General features: G+C 35.6%; 1 protein-coding gene across 5 annotated transcripts in view; it reads left to right on the forward strand.

The window, feature by feature from the left end:
• THOC2 (THO complex subunit 2) overlaps positions 1-15,615 on the forward strand; it is a 51,375-nt gene that overhangs the window by 29,946 nt on the left and 5,814 nt on the right. For 3 of the 5 annotated variants that reach the window (XM_085230464.1, XM_085230462.1, XM_085230465.1), the window contains 16 exons: positions 405-485; positions 720-816; positions 2,577-2,694; positions 3,451-3,630; positions 4,232-4,396; positions 5,037-5,312; positions 6,109-6,250; positions 6,909-7,066; positions 8,299-8,427; positions 8,972-9,103; positions 9,181-9,365; positions 10,118-10,302; positions 10,582-10,684; positions 11,033-11,469; positions 12,282-12,340; positions 13,761-13,877. In XM_085230464.1, coding sequence (XP_085086590.1) covers positions 405-485; positions 720-816; positions 2,577-2,694; positions 3,451-3,630; positions 4,232-4,396; positions 5,037-5,312; positions 6,109-6,250; positions 6,909-7,066; positions 8,299-8,427; positions 8,972-9,103; positions 9,181-9,365; positions 10,118-10,302; positions 10,582-10,684; positions 11,033-11,469; positions 12,282-12,340; positions 13,761-13,877 — 2,564 coding nt within the window. The remainder of the gene's footprint in view (positions 1-404; positions 486-719; positions 817-2,576; positions 2,695-3,450; positions 3,631-4,231; positions 4,397-5,036; positions 5,313-6,108; positions 6,251-6,908; positions 7,067-8,298; positions 8,428-8,971; positions 9,104-9,180; positions 9,366-10,117; positions 10,303-10,581; positions 10,685-11,032; positions 11,470-12,281; positions 12,341-13,760; positions 13,878-15,615) is intronic. The other 2 variants (XM_085230466.1, XM_010715404.4) reach the window with 1 other exon arrangement.

Genomic DNA, 15,615 nt, shown 5'->3' on the forward strand with positions numbered 1-15,615 from the left:
ATCTGGTACTGATGTAGCTGCATTAAATCTCTTCTGTCAGTAAATACTGTTTTTACTGTTGCTATTTGCTGGAAATTTTAGTGAGTTTGCAACAAATTTTTTACACTTAGTGAATTAGAGTGCTTTGTTTGTTCTTTCCTACTTTCATGCTATGAAAATTCTTTGTTTTACTGATTTTACTCTGCTTTTGAAAGCGGAGTAAACCTGTAAATTGTAGACTGAATAACGATTTTCTTCATTACCTCTAAAAAAACAGAACCATATGTTATTGGATCCTCTGCATTGTTTGCTTTGCTTGCTTACTGTGCTGATACATTACAAATTTTGGAACTGGGAACAAAAGTTCTGTATAGCTTCTGTTTTCACAAATAGAGAAAAGCATGTTTTCTCTAACTCCACTAAAGATTGTATCATTGAAGCTCTGGCAAACCCCGAGAAGGAGAGAATGAAGCATGACGACACTACTATCTCGAGCTGGCTGCAGAGTTAGTATTTTTATTTTATTACATTAACATTGAAAATAAAATGCTCTGTCTTCCACTTGAATCTGCTGGTGAATTTTTTTTGAATGGAGAGCTGACAAGTTTAACAAATCAGAAAATATTTTTTCTTTATATTACAAAAATATAAAATGCCAACATTTTATTTGTATTGCATTAATATTTATTTTTTTGCTTAATGCCTTGAGGTTCAATCACAACTGTATTTCCTTACTTTAGGTCTGGCTAGCTTTTGTGGTGCTGTTTTCAGAAAATACCCAATTGAACTTGCTGGTCTACTTCAATACGTAGCCAACCAGTTGAAAGCTGGGAAGAGGTAAGTCTTGCACAACTGATCTTCATAAACTCCATTTTCATTATTTTTTTTTCTGGCTGCTGCTTCTGCTGATATGTGAGGACTCAACTAGTAGATGCTCCAGTAATAATCCTCCACTCATTTTACCAGAAAGCTTGAGAAATTTTAATAAAAGAATAACATATTTGTTGGGCTGTTTTTTTTTTGTAATTGTTTAGCTGTGGCAAATTATTGTTTTAAAGACTCTTTTTTTCAACTGTAACTTATTTTCATACAATTTTCTTACCTAGCCAGGCAAAAAAAAAAAAAAAGCCCCAACAGTCTGTAATACTGTCATAGAAATCACTTTACCTTCTTTAAAAAAAAGAAAATAAACTATCAATGATTGTAATTTAAGAAAAAGGATTAAATTGTTCAAAATTCTAGGTTTTTTCTCATGTTTTTCTGCAGGGATCTCTTAGTGTTTTTTAATTGTTTTCAATACTTTGTCTTATTTAATGACCTTTGAACTGCTTTTTTGTATATCAGTGTTGACCATTCACAAGAAATTTTTAAACAAAGTTTGCAGTTTGAATCTTCCTTGTATTCTTTTGTCCATCCACCATCATCAGTCAGTATTACTGTTTCCTTATTTAATTAACTTTAATGGACTATTTCTTATTGCATAGGTGAGTATTGATTTATATTCTATTATGAACCCCTATATGGTTGCTGAAAGACAGCAGGAGGTAACACAGCATGCTACTTTGGGGTATTTATATTGAGAACTCCAGGTTTTTTTCCCCCTTCCCTGCAATGTAGACGTTCAGTCTCATGTGCTCCCCTGTCCCCAATTTGTTTTGTATTCTGATGGTGGTACAAAGACATTGAGCTACAGAGAAGGGTAAGTAGTATTTCTTCTTTCCCACAAACTACATATTATGACTAAGTATTTTGAGGAAACAATTTTTGTACTCAAATTAATATTTGGGGTGGTGGAAGTAATATTCTTACCACAGTGTCTGGAATATTCCAGTGTTTGGAGTATATGCTGGTATTACACAGTTCCTAAACAGAAAGCCTACTTACAGCTGGAAAACAAACAAGTATGTAAATAGTATAAAATATTTAAATTCAGAACTTTTTGTGACCTACTTAAAAAAAGATATTGACCAAATTTCAGATACTAGAAAAAAAAATTGTCTTTTTGAATGTTTGTGCTACAACTTGTGTACTTCTGTTGAGAAGGTCATCAGCCTTAGAGAACTCAGAGCATGAAATGAAGCTTAGTTGCTGGAGGGCATGATTATTGGAGTGTGTTGTGTATTTCTGTGATCTAAGTGAAGAATGCCTGCTGTGTTCCAAATCGACTCTCAAGACCATTTTTGCCAGCCAATTTCTAAGACAGTACTGCTGGTAAAGTTAAAAGAGGAAAAAATTTTGAAATTTCCATGCTCATAGTAGATATAATGATAGAGATATGGTAGGAAGCATGCTAAACAACAAAAGTGAGCTCTAAATTTTAATAATTTGTTGATACTTAAAGCTAATAGCACTACACTTGCTATTTTTAAAAATACTGAAATGTTTTCAATGAACTTTGAATACAACTCTTGAATGCTTTTACATTAAAAAAGCCCTGTAATAGAGAGATCCTTCTGTGCAATGGCATCCTGTTATTATTTTTTCCCAAATTAAAATGATTTTAATGTGAATCACCCTGTTACTGTGTATCGAATGTCATAGCCTGTGGTTCTTAAACAATTTTTCTTGTTTTTACTCCACTTCTGTTTTCTGTGCAGCTTTGATTTGCTTATTTTAAAAGAGGTAGTACAAAAAATGGCAGGGATAGAAATTACAGAAGAAATGACAATGGAACAGTTGGAAGCCATGACTGGTGGAGAACAACTAAAAGCTGAGGTGTGTTCATGTTAAAGTTAATTAATAATGGCTGTTGCTTGTTAATGGTGCTTCTGAATATTCTGATTCACGACCTCTGGCAGTGTAACTGTGAGAGGTGTTGCTACTTTTATCACAGAACTTCCTACTCCATTGAATTTACGAGCATTGCAGACAGGCAGCCAAGACCAATTGTACTTGAGCCTTAGTTGCTGTGCTTCACAGCATCCCATATTAATGAAAGCAGCCGTCGTTATCTGTTGTTCCATGACAGGTTGCAAATTATAGCAGCCAGTGAGCTTGTATGTTGTGCAGTCCTGCTGTTTCAGAGCTGATTGGTGTGTGGTCACTCCCTGTTGAGTGGAGTAACATCGTAACCCATCTTAATGGTTAAAGCTGTTGCAGCCTTGGTTTCAGAGTCTTAGATGAGTCTGGCCCAGATAATTCCCGAGGCACATGAATAGCTACGCTCTGAACTAAAATCAGCAGTTCCTTTATTGAAGGAGAAAGAACCCTTGAGCAGATCACAGATCAAACTTTAGATATAAAGATGTAGGGTCGTGTCATGCTTGTGATGTGAAGTCATTTTTTGTTTACTAGGTAAAAGACTAGTAGCATGCAAGATGAATTTGTTTTTGATTCCAGTATATGTACCAACGCTGAGATTTTTATAAACAGACTAGAAACTGTACTGATGTTAATTTGTCAGAATTTCTGCAGTATGTATTTTTAATGTACTGCTTACAAATTTAAGCATCTTTTTCCTGTACTGTGCAGGGTGGATACTTTGGCCAAATTAGGAATACGAAGAAGTCTTCTCAGAGGTTGAAGGATGCATTATTGGACCACGATCTTGCCCTCCCACTATGCCTGCTTATGGCTCAACAGAGAAATGGTGTGATCTTTCAAGAAGGAGGGGAAAAACATCTGAAGCTGGTGGGAAAACTGTATGATCAAGTAAGTTAAAAACACATTTATAAGAACTCATCCTTTTCTTTGGTAACCTCTCATGTATCAGTATTCTATATGAGCACAATATACACGTGGGTTTTTTAAATCTGCAGTGATCTCACTTTTATAATACATCAGTGTCAGTTGTCAACATAATATATACTTAATACTTCTAAGTAAAAGATAGAAACATCCTTTGTCATCAGAAATAAGAGCTTAATTTCTAAGGCTGCCTATCGTGTTTTTCTGATGTTACTTCTTTAGATGAACTTTTTTGTTAGAAGAAAATATTAAGTCTGAATTCCATTGTTGCCTTAGGCAGTAGGAAGTAGTTTAATTCCAGTACAGAGAGCTCTTTCAGTTCTTCTGGCTTTCATAAGGCCTTTTCCTTAGATGCAGTTGAGTCAGCACTGAGGGGCAGAAATCTGTGGCATGGAAATTTTTTTCTTCCAAGTGGAATTTCTTGCCATTGTGTTAATGCTTTTAAAATAAAAGCAAGCAGCTGCCATTAGTCCCCATCCAAACAAACCTCCAAGATCTTTCAAGCCCTCCCAAGCTTAATTTCTGAACAAAAAAACCTGCTCTCTAACTCTTATCTTTTACATAGTGCCATGACACCCTGGTACAGTTTGGTGGGTTTTTAGCATCCAACCTGAGCACAGAGGATTACATTAAGCGAGTGCCTTCAATTGACGTTCTTTGTAATGAGTTTCACACACCTCATGATGCTGCGTTTTTCCTCTCGAGGCCCATGTATGCACACCAAATTTCAGTAAGTAGAACTCATTTCATTTTTGTCTTCTGTTAAGAGATGCCCTTCTACATAATTACAGTGTGTTAGGTTCCTGCAAAGATTGTCTACTGAATAAGAGTTCTAGATGCTTTTTGACGAGTTGAGATAGAAACAGAAGCTGTGGTTTGGAAGAGATTCTACTTTATCTTCATAGAAGATATAGGCCATGTGCCAGCTTTTGTAGCTAATGATTTCAACTCTTCTGATAATTTGAGTGATCAAGAGTTCTCCTATCCAGATTTCCACAAATGTGTAATTTTTTTGTTGATATTTTAATTTTTTTGTTGCGGAGGAAAATGTTGCAGCTGTCAAAAGGTGAGGTATATAAGGAAGCTTCAAGATAAATTTGTCCCTGCAACTAAAATAAGTATTGAAAACAATTTTTCAGCATAGTATACTACCTTTCTGTAAGAAGAGGTGAGTTGAAAGATAGCATCAATGAGGATGACAAATATCCAGCATGGGTGCATACTAAAAGTTCACTGTGATGTTCTCAGGAGCCTTATATTCATAAATAAAATTTAAAGATGATGTACAAAGAAAAGCTTCTGAGAAGTTGAATTAAATTTGGTTCATGTACTGAGATGACAATTTTTTTTTTTCATTTCTTTTTCCACAGTCAAAGTATGATGAACTTAAAAAAGCTGAAAAGGGAAATAAACAGCAACACAAAGTTCATAAATACATTACAGCATGTGAACTGGTGATGGCTCCAGTTCATGAAGCTGTGATCTCTCTGCACCCTCCCAAGGTTTGGGATGACATCAGTCCTCAGTTTTATGCCACATTCTGGTCTCTGACTATGTATGACCTTGCTGTCCCACACAGCAGCTATGACAGAGAAGTCAATAAACTTAAAGTCCAGATGAAAGCCATAGATGACAATCAGGAAATGGTATGTTTATAAAATTTTTTGCTCCAGTTTCACTTTTAAAGCGGTTTTTTCATGAAATCCTACATTAAGATATAAATAAGTTCTTGCATGCACTTCTTTGTGCTAAGGAAGGGAGTTATCTTCACTCACTGGTATCACTGATACTGTTACTGATTGTCTCCCAGCAGAGATGAAACCTTCCCTGCAACTGCAAGTTATGCATACATCAGTATAATTTGCATTTTAAGTTTTGCTCTCTTTCATGGAGTAAGGTAGTCTCCATGGTGGTGTGTAGGCATTTATTTTGGTACAAATCTATGAAAAATGAACTGGTGACTTGTAGTGCATGACAGGATACCAAAGTACTACTTTGAGTTAGTCATTTAGTGGAGTTTATTTTATGTAATCATATTTTTGGGCTAAACTAACTGAATTTAAACCTATGTTAACTGAATAAATTGGTCCATTGAGAGAGGTTTGTCTGAGGTCTGCTGAGTCATCCATTCTGATTTCTCACAGTTGCATACTTTAGACTTCCTTATCATTCCAAATTCAAAACTGTGGCTCCACTAAATAAAAATTACTGGAAAAAAAACTATCTTTCAGATGACAGTCTTTTGACATCTGTACTTTGGCTGTTTAGTTACATCATTAGTTATCCATTGTTAATTAATCAGCTCATTACTGGAGCTGAATGTTATTTAGTGAAATAGCTTTTTGCATATTTCTTAGTATTAGCAGATACTTAATCACTCTATAGCAAGTGTAAGTAGTATTAGTGTAAGTGTATTAAATGAATTGCATTGACATTTTACAGCCTCCAAATAAAAAGAAAAAAGAAAAAGAACGTTGCACTGCTCTTCAGGACAAGCTCCTTGAAGAGGAGAAGAAACAATTAGAGCACGTTCAAAGAGTTTTACAGAGACTGAAATTAGAGAAGGATAACTGGCTTCTGGCAAGTAAGTGTGTGTATACAGTCATTGCTGTCCCCAGAACTAAAAGTTCAGTTTGCACTAGTATGCTAAATGTTGATTTTAAAACTTGATTTCTTGATATGTTAAGGTTTGTCAGAAAGAAACTTCTAATTAGAATGTAGCATGTCTTTGCAAATGCTGACTCGTCCCTTTTAGGGAGATGTTTTATTTGCTTCTTCCAATGGCAAGGCCTTTTTAATATTGAGCTGACTTAAAAAAGAAGAGCTTGACAAATTTGATGTGAGATGATAGTTACAAGATGGTTTGCACATCAGTTGCTGTGTTGCAGATCATAGAAATGTAAACACCCAGTGAGTGATTTGAGTTAACTTTGAGCACTGTGATAAAGAGTGGTATGCAGAATCTGAATAACTGAAGCGGTTCATGATAATTTTTCTGAGCTTTTTTCCATTGTAACAAAAGACTTTTCCCTATCAGAAATAAAGATCTGCTATAATATTTCTACCCTTTAGTCTGTTCCTCAATATTAAAAAAGCTTGTTTTGACTTTGAGTAGTGTGAAAGATAGGTCGGGAATACAAACTGGAGAATATGTTATGAAATACTGAATTTCTTGGGAGAAGTAGTTTAATTGCTTGCCCATTAATGTACTGATTTTTTTCTCTGTTTCTTTGCTTCTGAAGAGTCTACCAAAAATGAGACTATCACAAAGTTTTTGCAGTTATGTATATTTCCTCGCTGCATTTTTTCGGCAATAGATGCGGTTTATTGTGCTCACTTTGTAGAACTGGTTCATCAGCAGAAAACACCCAACTTCTCCACGCTTCTCTGTTATGATAGAGTAAGTATTTAGAGCTGTGTATGTATTGTTACAACCATCCAAAACTAGTATCCTCTTTCTCTTCCTTAAGAGATCTCAACAAAGTCATTACTTACATTTACTTTTAAAATCTACGTGGCAATGAAAAGGTCCCCTTTGTGCTTCCTGTTCTACAGACCAAGTTTTTTCTCTCCTAGACCTTATAGGGATTACTTTCATGAGGGTTTTTTTCCTTCTGATTTATCCTAAAACAGCTAAACTTCTAGGGGACAGTCATCAGCAGTCATACAAACTACATTCAGGTTTCACAGCCTTGCAGTGATCTGCATTTCTTAGATTGTGCCTAACCCTCCAATTTAAGCTGTGTGTATTGTGCTGCTGTAGTAGCAACCTCCTTTAAGCTTGCCCTAACAAGAATAGTTCTTGGGACATTCTGACTCTGGTGACAGACATGGGATTGATCTTTATTGCTGCTGAGATGTGGAAATATGATGCCATAGGAGGCACTGATAGCTGCAGTAACCTGATTTTCTGGATCAAACTGCTCCAGTAGCACTGGCTGACTGTTCCATTCTGCAGCATCAGAACCTTTCTGGTGCTTTCTGCTGTAAGAAGCCAGGTTAAATTAATAACTATTTATTCAGTCATGACTATTTAGTCATCTGTATGGTTGCAATAGATTGTGTTACAACTTTTGATTAAGAGGATTTGTGTGGGGCTTCACTATGAAAACTGTGGTGAAGATAGTTTTTTTTTTTGTGTGTGTGAACATCCAACTAGAAGTTGTCAGGTTTCCTTTGAGACTTTTAAAGTAGGGATCTGCTCTAATTTGATTGGTCCAAAAGAGCATTCTTACTCAAAGATACAGTTTGTGTTCTACGTGTTTATTTCTGCCTGCTCAAATAAATTGATAAATTTAGAGCCAACACAGTTATATTCCAGTGGAGATGCACCTTACCTGTGTCAGATGTCTGCAGCACCTGGGTTCTGGCTCAGAATGAAGATTTAGTAATTGGATAATGAAGTCCTGAAAACAAACAGAATATTTGCTAAGAAGCTTTAGCAGACAAGCCCCCTTTTTTTTGTTTTTCTGTGTAAATCTGATTTGGTTTCCAAATATTCCTGTAATCCAGTCTTCTCTAAATTTAAAAACCATATTAACAGTAGTTTAGATGGAACAGCTTGAAATTATTGATGATCCTTCTTTGTAATTCAATGAAGTCAAAGTAACTTTTTACTGCTACCATTCACAGGTTTTCTCTGATATTATATATACAGTAGCAAGTTGTACCGAAAATGAAGCTAGTAGATACGGCAGGTTTTTGTGCTGCATGCTGGAGACTGTGACTAGATGGCACAGTGACAGAGTCATATATGAGAAGGTATGTAAAGTTATTAAAACTTGTTTGTTCGTGAAGAGTTACATAATGACTCCTTGTATAATACAGCCTAATAAAACCACATTTACTAAAATCATTAACTTGATTTAGAATGTGATTTAATTTTTCCAATGGCCTCATGTTAGAGCAGCAATTCTGTAATTAATGTACTTTTAACCGAGTTAGTTTTGGATAGTGTCAGAAGTAAAAGAAATGAATTCTGACTTTCTCATAGCTTTTCTTGAAGATTTAGGTAGCATATGGAAACTCCTTGCTAAAGCTAGTTAAATTGCAAATAATCCCTTTCCTCACCCCCCAAGAATGGCTTCAACATAAATAAGCTTTTAAAACAAATGAATATGTAAGTCGTAGAGAATTTGCTTGTGCTTAGTCTTTAGGAAGAGAGGAAGTGCTGTGTGTTATGTGTCAGTGAGAAAGTGCTTCGATAATATTAACTATTACAACATTCTTGTTTTTTTTATATATCCTGGAAAAGATTAGTATTTTAAATTGTGAATTTTTATTTTTTACTCTTGTGCACATATAGGAATGTGGCAACTATCCAGGCTTCCTAACTATATTACGAGCAACTGGATTTGATGGTGGAAATAAAGCTGATCAATTGGATTATGAGAATTTCAGACATGTAGTACACAAATGGCACTATAAATTAACTAAGGTAATTAAAGATGCTGAAAAAATTATTTTTTTGAATCTTTAATGAAAAGAATTGATTAGATTTAACTTGTGTTCTAGGCTTCTGTACACTGCCTTGAAACTGGTGAATATACACACATCAGAAATATCCTGATTGTGCTGACCAAAATCCTTCCATGGTATCCAAAAGTGTTGAACCTGGGCCAAGCCTTGGAAAGAAGAGTACATAAGATATGTCAGGAAGAGAAAGAGAAGAGACCTGATCTATATGCATTGGCTATGGGGTAACAACACCTTACTTTAAGAAAGTGGTTAAAAGTGGATCATGAAAGGCTTCTAAAGACTTGGAACTCTTACAGTCCTAACATATTTGATTTTTACCTTATCACAGAAGATTTCGCTATCCTGCATCTCAGGGCTGGCATTGTGAATGAAAACTTTCATGTCGTGCTGGATGATCACTAATTTCCTTTTCAAGACTCTAGTAAAACACATTTAATAGTAAAGATTTTCACTCACAAGAGCATAGCTTATTTGTAGAGAGATAGCATAACAGCAAGTAGATACAAGGGAGAGTAAAATGGAGAAAGCCAAGGGCTGCTGTTGCAAGATTGCATAATTTGGAAGTTGATAGAATTCTAAAATTTTAATCTAAAATGCTTAATTATGTTTTTCATATGTCTGAATGCAGAATCATCTATGGAGACTTGAGGGGTAGTTAAGGTTGTGCTAACAGTGGGCTATTTTTTGTGTGTTTGGCAGGAGTGTGTGTGTGTGTGTGTGTGTGTGTGTGATGGTGGTAGCAGCAAAAAGGGCTTTGAGGTAGGGCTGCTTCCGTTGTGAGGTTTTATTTTTGTTTGTTCTTTTAATTTTTTTTTTTTACTTTGAGTTTATTGATAAAGGGGGAAGAAACTGCATATCAGTTGGGAAAAACTGTGAAAAATAACAGACGGAACTGTTAGATTAAGTCCTCATTTAAAATTCAACCCATATTTTGCTTTGTTTGTGCATATTTAACAATCTGTGCGACTTGCAGCTATTCTGGGCAGTTGAAAAGTAGGAAGCCTTTTATGATACCTGAAAATGAATTCCACCACAAAGACCCACCTGCCAGGAATGCTGTAGCTGCAACAGTACAAAATGGGCCAGGTGGTGCTGGGATGCCTACATCTCTCACAATAAATACAGCGAAACTGGAGGAAAACGCTGCTGAAGAGACTGGTAAACAAACTTGATTCTTAGTTGAATGATATTTGCAGGCTACTGTCTCAAAACTGGGCTTGCTAAACTGAAAAGAATCTATTAGTAGTGTGCTTAATGTGAATATGCAGTATGTGTTCTTTGTTTAGCTGGTGGGTGATTTTGCAGGAGTGTAGTCTATGTTTAATAACCTATTTTAACTAGTAGCTAAACGTAGCTTTGCGTGAGTGTGCTGATATACTTGTTTTTATTAGTGAGATGCATGTTGTTGAAATGAAGTTGTTCTCCTTCTTTAAACAGATAAACTAAAGGAGAAGTCTCAGGGTACTGTGAAAGTCATTAATAAAACTGTCAATGCTACACCGAAGGTGACAACAAGCAATGGAAACAGTGCTTCTAACAGGTGAGAAATCTACTCGTTCCTTGATATGCTCTGTTGTCTTCCTTGAGACTGACCTACCTTTTCAATCCTTTCATGTGCTGTTTAACTTGTTCCTATTTTTTCAGTTTAATAAAAGATTTCTGCCAAAATACATAGCTGTACTAAGCTGACACACTTATTAAATGCATTCTGTTTTAGTTAAATAACAAAAACAAATTAGTACTCTTGCTTGTTGATGTTCTGATGAAGCGGCAGCAAAATAATCTGGCAGTGACTGATTGAAGGAATTCTATCTAATCAGGAGTAAGACTCGCCTATAACACAAACTGTTTTTTTGTCTGCTAATTGGCCTTTTTGTTTTTGGTGCAGCAAAATTATTAAAGAGAAAGATGATAAAGAAAAAAGCGGGAAGGAAAAAGATAAAGAAAAGAAAGAAAAGATTCCAGCTACCACTCCAGAGACGAAGGCACTTGGGAAGGATGGGAAAGATAAACCAAAGGAAGAACGGGCAAATAAAGATGAGAAACCAAGAGAGATTAAGGAGAAAACACCGAAATCTGACAAAGAGAAGGAGAAGGCCAAGAAAGAAGAAAAAGCTTCAAAGGAAGAAAAATCCAAGACAATTGTTACCACCATTGAGTCAAAGTCAGTTGCAGAAAAGGAGAGAGAAAAGGAGCCATCCAGAGAAAAAGATGTAGCAAAGGATATGAAATCCAAGGAAAATACTAAAGGAGGAGAAAAGATTCCAGTAGCTGGGTCCTTGAAGTCTCCTGTTCCCCGATCAGAAACATCAGAATGTGAGAGGGGTAAGTCTGTTCTAGAAAAAAATTTAGACAATAAGAACATGTCATTAGAAAATCACTGAATGCCAATACCTGCAACGCCTTGGCCCTGTTGAAGAGAAGAAAGGCCAGCTATTTTGTAGTGATGACTTTTTAGTGCCTAAAGTAGGTATTCAGGATATCTCCAAAATGAGAAGTGTGAATGTATAAAGTTTGCGTTTTCAGTGATTGCTCATTTTTGTAAAGCCTCTCAATCTTTTGTATGTGTGTTAATAACACATTAAGAATTATTCTAAATGGTCACTTATTAGAATGTATTTGTATAACTGTGGTTTAGAAGCTTTGTAAAAATTTAATGCAAACCTCCTGAAGAGTATTCTCTGAGAGTTTGGTCTTAGCCTTTGAATTGAAAGAAAACAAGGGATTTGCAAGATTTGCTTTGTTAAGGGCACAATAAGCTTTATCAGTTCCTTCAAAAATTAAAGATCTCAAGTTGTTAATGTTATGTTTTAAATTCTCATAAGCTGAGGCTGATGTTGAGTTTTATAGTACTTTTTTTTTCTGGAAAAGCAATTGGACTGGAATGCTATCTGTTCTGTTCACCTCTTCAGATACAGAGGAGGAAAAAAAGCTCGAGCACAATTTTGCAGCAGTTTCTTCATATTTAGCTATTTTTCTGCAAACTTGTGTAGAGAGTTCAAGGAATGCTGGTGTCTTAAACAAAATTTTACTTAGTGGTAAAACTTAATTTTAACTCGGATTATTTTGGTATTTCAAAAAGTCATCCTCTCTTAAATCTGTTTTAATAATGCTCTTGTTCTTTTTCCTTTTTTCAGAACAAAAACGCCGCAAAGTTGATATCCATTCTTCTCCATCACATTCCTCAACAGTAAAGGTTAGTATAGCCTGAGGAAGGCAGCGCCCATGTTAGGCTCACAAGTTTGGGATGCCAATGTCCGACTTCCTTCAAGTTTTGTGCCAAGTATACACTGGAACCACTGGAGGTTTTATATTGCATTAGAAAATGCATTCCTTTTCTTTATTGGCGGACTGTCTTTTTTTCTATTAAAATATTTTTTATTAACCAAAGTAAAGCTTCAAGGACCTAGCACAAATTTCCTAAATTGTTTGGAAATTGCAAGAGAATTTTTACCCAGAAGTGCCTCATTGTTTTAAACAGTCAGTTTTTTTGGAGTGCAATGGTAGCTACAAGCAAATGAGTCTTTGCAGCAGAGTGGAGCATATTTTTCTGCACTTCCATTGAAGAATCTCTAACACTGAAGATTCCTGGATGATACGGGATGTACGATACCTCTGAATTCATCAGGCTTCTTGATGAGCGTCATACCGATATGTGCCTTCCAAGGAGGAGTCTTGAAAGGAGTTCCATTTTAAAGTCTCCTTGGTGATCAGTTCTCCTGTAGTTGTGTATAATCAGTGAGCATGCAGCTTCTGTCGTACCTTCCCTACGAGGTTTGTTTATTTCCAATGGGTTCCCACCATGTTGAGCCCTGCGGTACGATAAAACCAGATGTGGCAACCAAGCCTACTACCCAGCAAAGAGAAACCCCAAGCATTCAAGCGCAGCACAATACCTTGGGCGTAGCCTACTTTGAAGACTCAGGGTAGCCATTCCTTGCTCTATATTTATTTTATTTCTAAACCACCATGTTCGTGGAATCTTTGAATTTGCAGTACGTTGAACATTTGAAACTGTAAGTCACTAATACTTCATCGAGAGCACTGTGATGGATTATGTGAGCTTTTAAAATTCATCGTTTTACCAGCTTTAGGACAAGCTTTTCTTTTTTTCTTTTTTTCTTTTTTTCTTCCCAGAAGTGTATCTTTTTCAATGTAAGATTTGCTTAAAAGATTTAGATTAATTTTGAAGAACTGGAGTAGCTTTTATTAATTTTAAGGAAGCAGGTGGCAGGGATAACTACTGAAAATAGAATTAAAAAGATTTTCTTGCCTGTTCTTGTAAATGGCAATGTAAAGTTCTAGAGTGAATTCTGCCACATTTAACTGAAAGTGGAGAAGATACAGGTTTAAAAGCATTTTAAGCCTATTTCAACTGTGATTCAGCAGTATTTAGAATTAAGGCTATTTTTCTTGGTGGGAGAATGGTTTTTCAGTGTTCTGTGAAGATTTGGGTATGAACAAATTTTGTAGTTAATATAACAACTGAGTAGGGAATAGACATGTCTTTTTTTCTTCCTTTTTTTAAAAAAAACACCCTAATTTCTAGATTTTATTATGTGTGAAGTATTAACCTAAGATTTATTCCAGAAGGAGTAGCTGTTTTTTGTTTCAAGGGTGCGGCCATGCTTCCCAAAGTTCCTCTGGTTTCTGAAAACTATTCCAGCTTACGTGTCATCTCCATTCATTTTCTACAGGACAACCTCAACGAACTCAAGGACTCTTCAACAAAGGTTTGAATCTTTTAGAAACCACCAAAATTTACTTGAGTTTTGTTTCAGAGAAAATGTAACCTTGGTCTTGTGGCAAACTACCTCAGAAAATAGGAATTCCACTCCTGTAAATCCAGCATTGTACCTGAGGGATGTAGAACTTTGCTATAGGAGAGAGAGGGAGAGTTGTTAGGTGAAAGCAACATTAAGAAAAGTCCCTAAATTTAACATTCACCCAATATTTTAAAGAGATTTCATTTCATGGTAATCTCTCCTTCAGTGGTAACTTCTTCAGCCTTCTACAAGCTAACACTGAAGGAGGAATGAAAAAGGAAGGAATGAAAGAGAAGCACAGTTGTCATTAGTGTCTTTGGCTTCACTTATTTTCAGAAAATTGAACAAATGATCCACCTGAATAGTCAGAGCTGAAAAAAGTGAAGTCCGACTTTGGGTAATCTGATCAAAATAAACATTTTACTGGTCCTCATGGAAACATGTATGTTTAATTTAAAAAGTTCATAAGTCATTTATCTAGCCTAAGAGGTAATAGACTAATTAGACTAATTGGTATAAAAAAAATAGAAATAATAAGAGTTATTTTAAAACAAAAACATATTTAATACTTTTCCCCTTGCTTCTATTGTATCACATCATAGATAACTTTCTAAATAATCATTTGTTTCTGTTCTGTAAACACACTGCAGATAGAGTATCTTACAAGAGGGTGTGCTAAAGGATTGAGATCTTAGTGGTATTTCAGAATATTAATTTTTTAGACAAATTCTGCAGCTGTTGTGTTGCTTTTTTAAATAAATTACGGTGACAATCACAAATACTGTGGGCTAATATTAAGAAAGCTTTTTGCTGTTTCTTTTGGGCGTGTTTAAAATATATTGTATCTGACTAGTAGAAATGGATCAAGTCTTCTAAAGTTGCTCTTAAGAATTTGGGTCATGCACTCAGTAATAGTATGTACATAGCACAGATGTTTGTCACTGGGAAGTTATTGAACACTTGGACTTCCTGGATAACTTGTAGGTTTATGTAAGATATAGTAATTTACAATGCACAAAGGTTTTATTGCAGTTATACACTGCACTGATGTTTTACTTGTAGCTCTCTTTGAAACAAGGTGTTCAGAATGCTTGGCTTGTTTCAGTTCAAAATAGCCCTGGCTGCTTAATGGATGCTTGCTAGCTTTGAGTTGGGTCTGTCCTTTATCAGCTGTACCTGTTTGTGTGGGGATTGCACACAGGAGGCATCCTTTGATTCTTAGATTTAAAATTATGAAATGATAGTGTATAGATTGTCATGATGTTTTGTGCATTTAATTTGTTTGGAATTAGGAAAGTATAATGTTTACCTTGAACTTAGAATTCTTGGCTTTTTCCTGTATATGATGTAACAAAAGTTAAGTTTTTCTCTTAACTTCATGTACACATTGAGGGGAAGGATGCAGATTTGAGTTCAGCTTCTGCTCAGAGCTAGGGACTCAAGTGCTGTTGTGTGCTAACAAAGTTTCTTTATTCCTGACTTTGCTGATTTTCTTTTTTTTTTTTTTGAGGAGGATGGGAGAGGATGAGGGCGTGGGGCAGACCATTGAAATGATGTTTTACACTGCAGGTTATAAAGTACATGCTGCCAGACTTGAGTTAGGCTTGTGTTATTCTTTGGCCTTTGTCCAAGCTGCATAGCATATGGCAGTGCCCCAGGTTTGATGTGGATTCAGCTAGCAGCATTTCTAGAAGTGAGCTGATAA

The sequence above is a fragment of the Meleagris gallopavo genome, chromosome 9, assembly GCF_905368555.1.
Source record: "Meleagris gallopavo chromosome 9, MGAL_WU_HG_1.1, whole genome shotgun sequence".
Classification (NCBI taxonomy): Eukaryota; Metazoa; Chordata; class Aves; order Galliformes; family Phasianidae; genus Meleagris; species Meleagris gallopavo.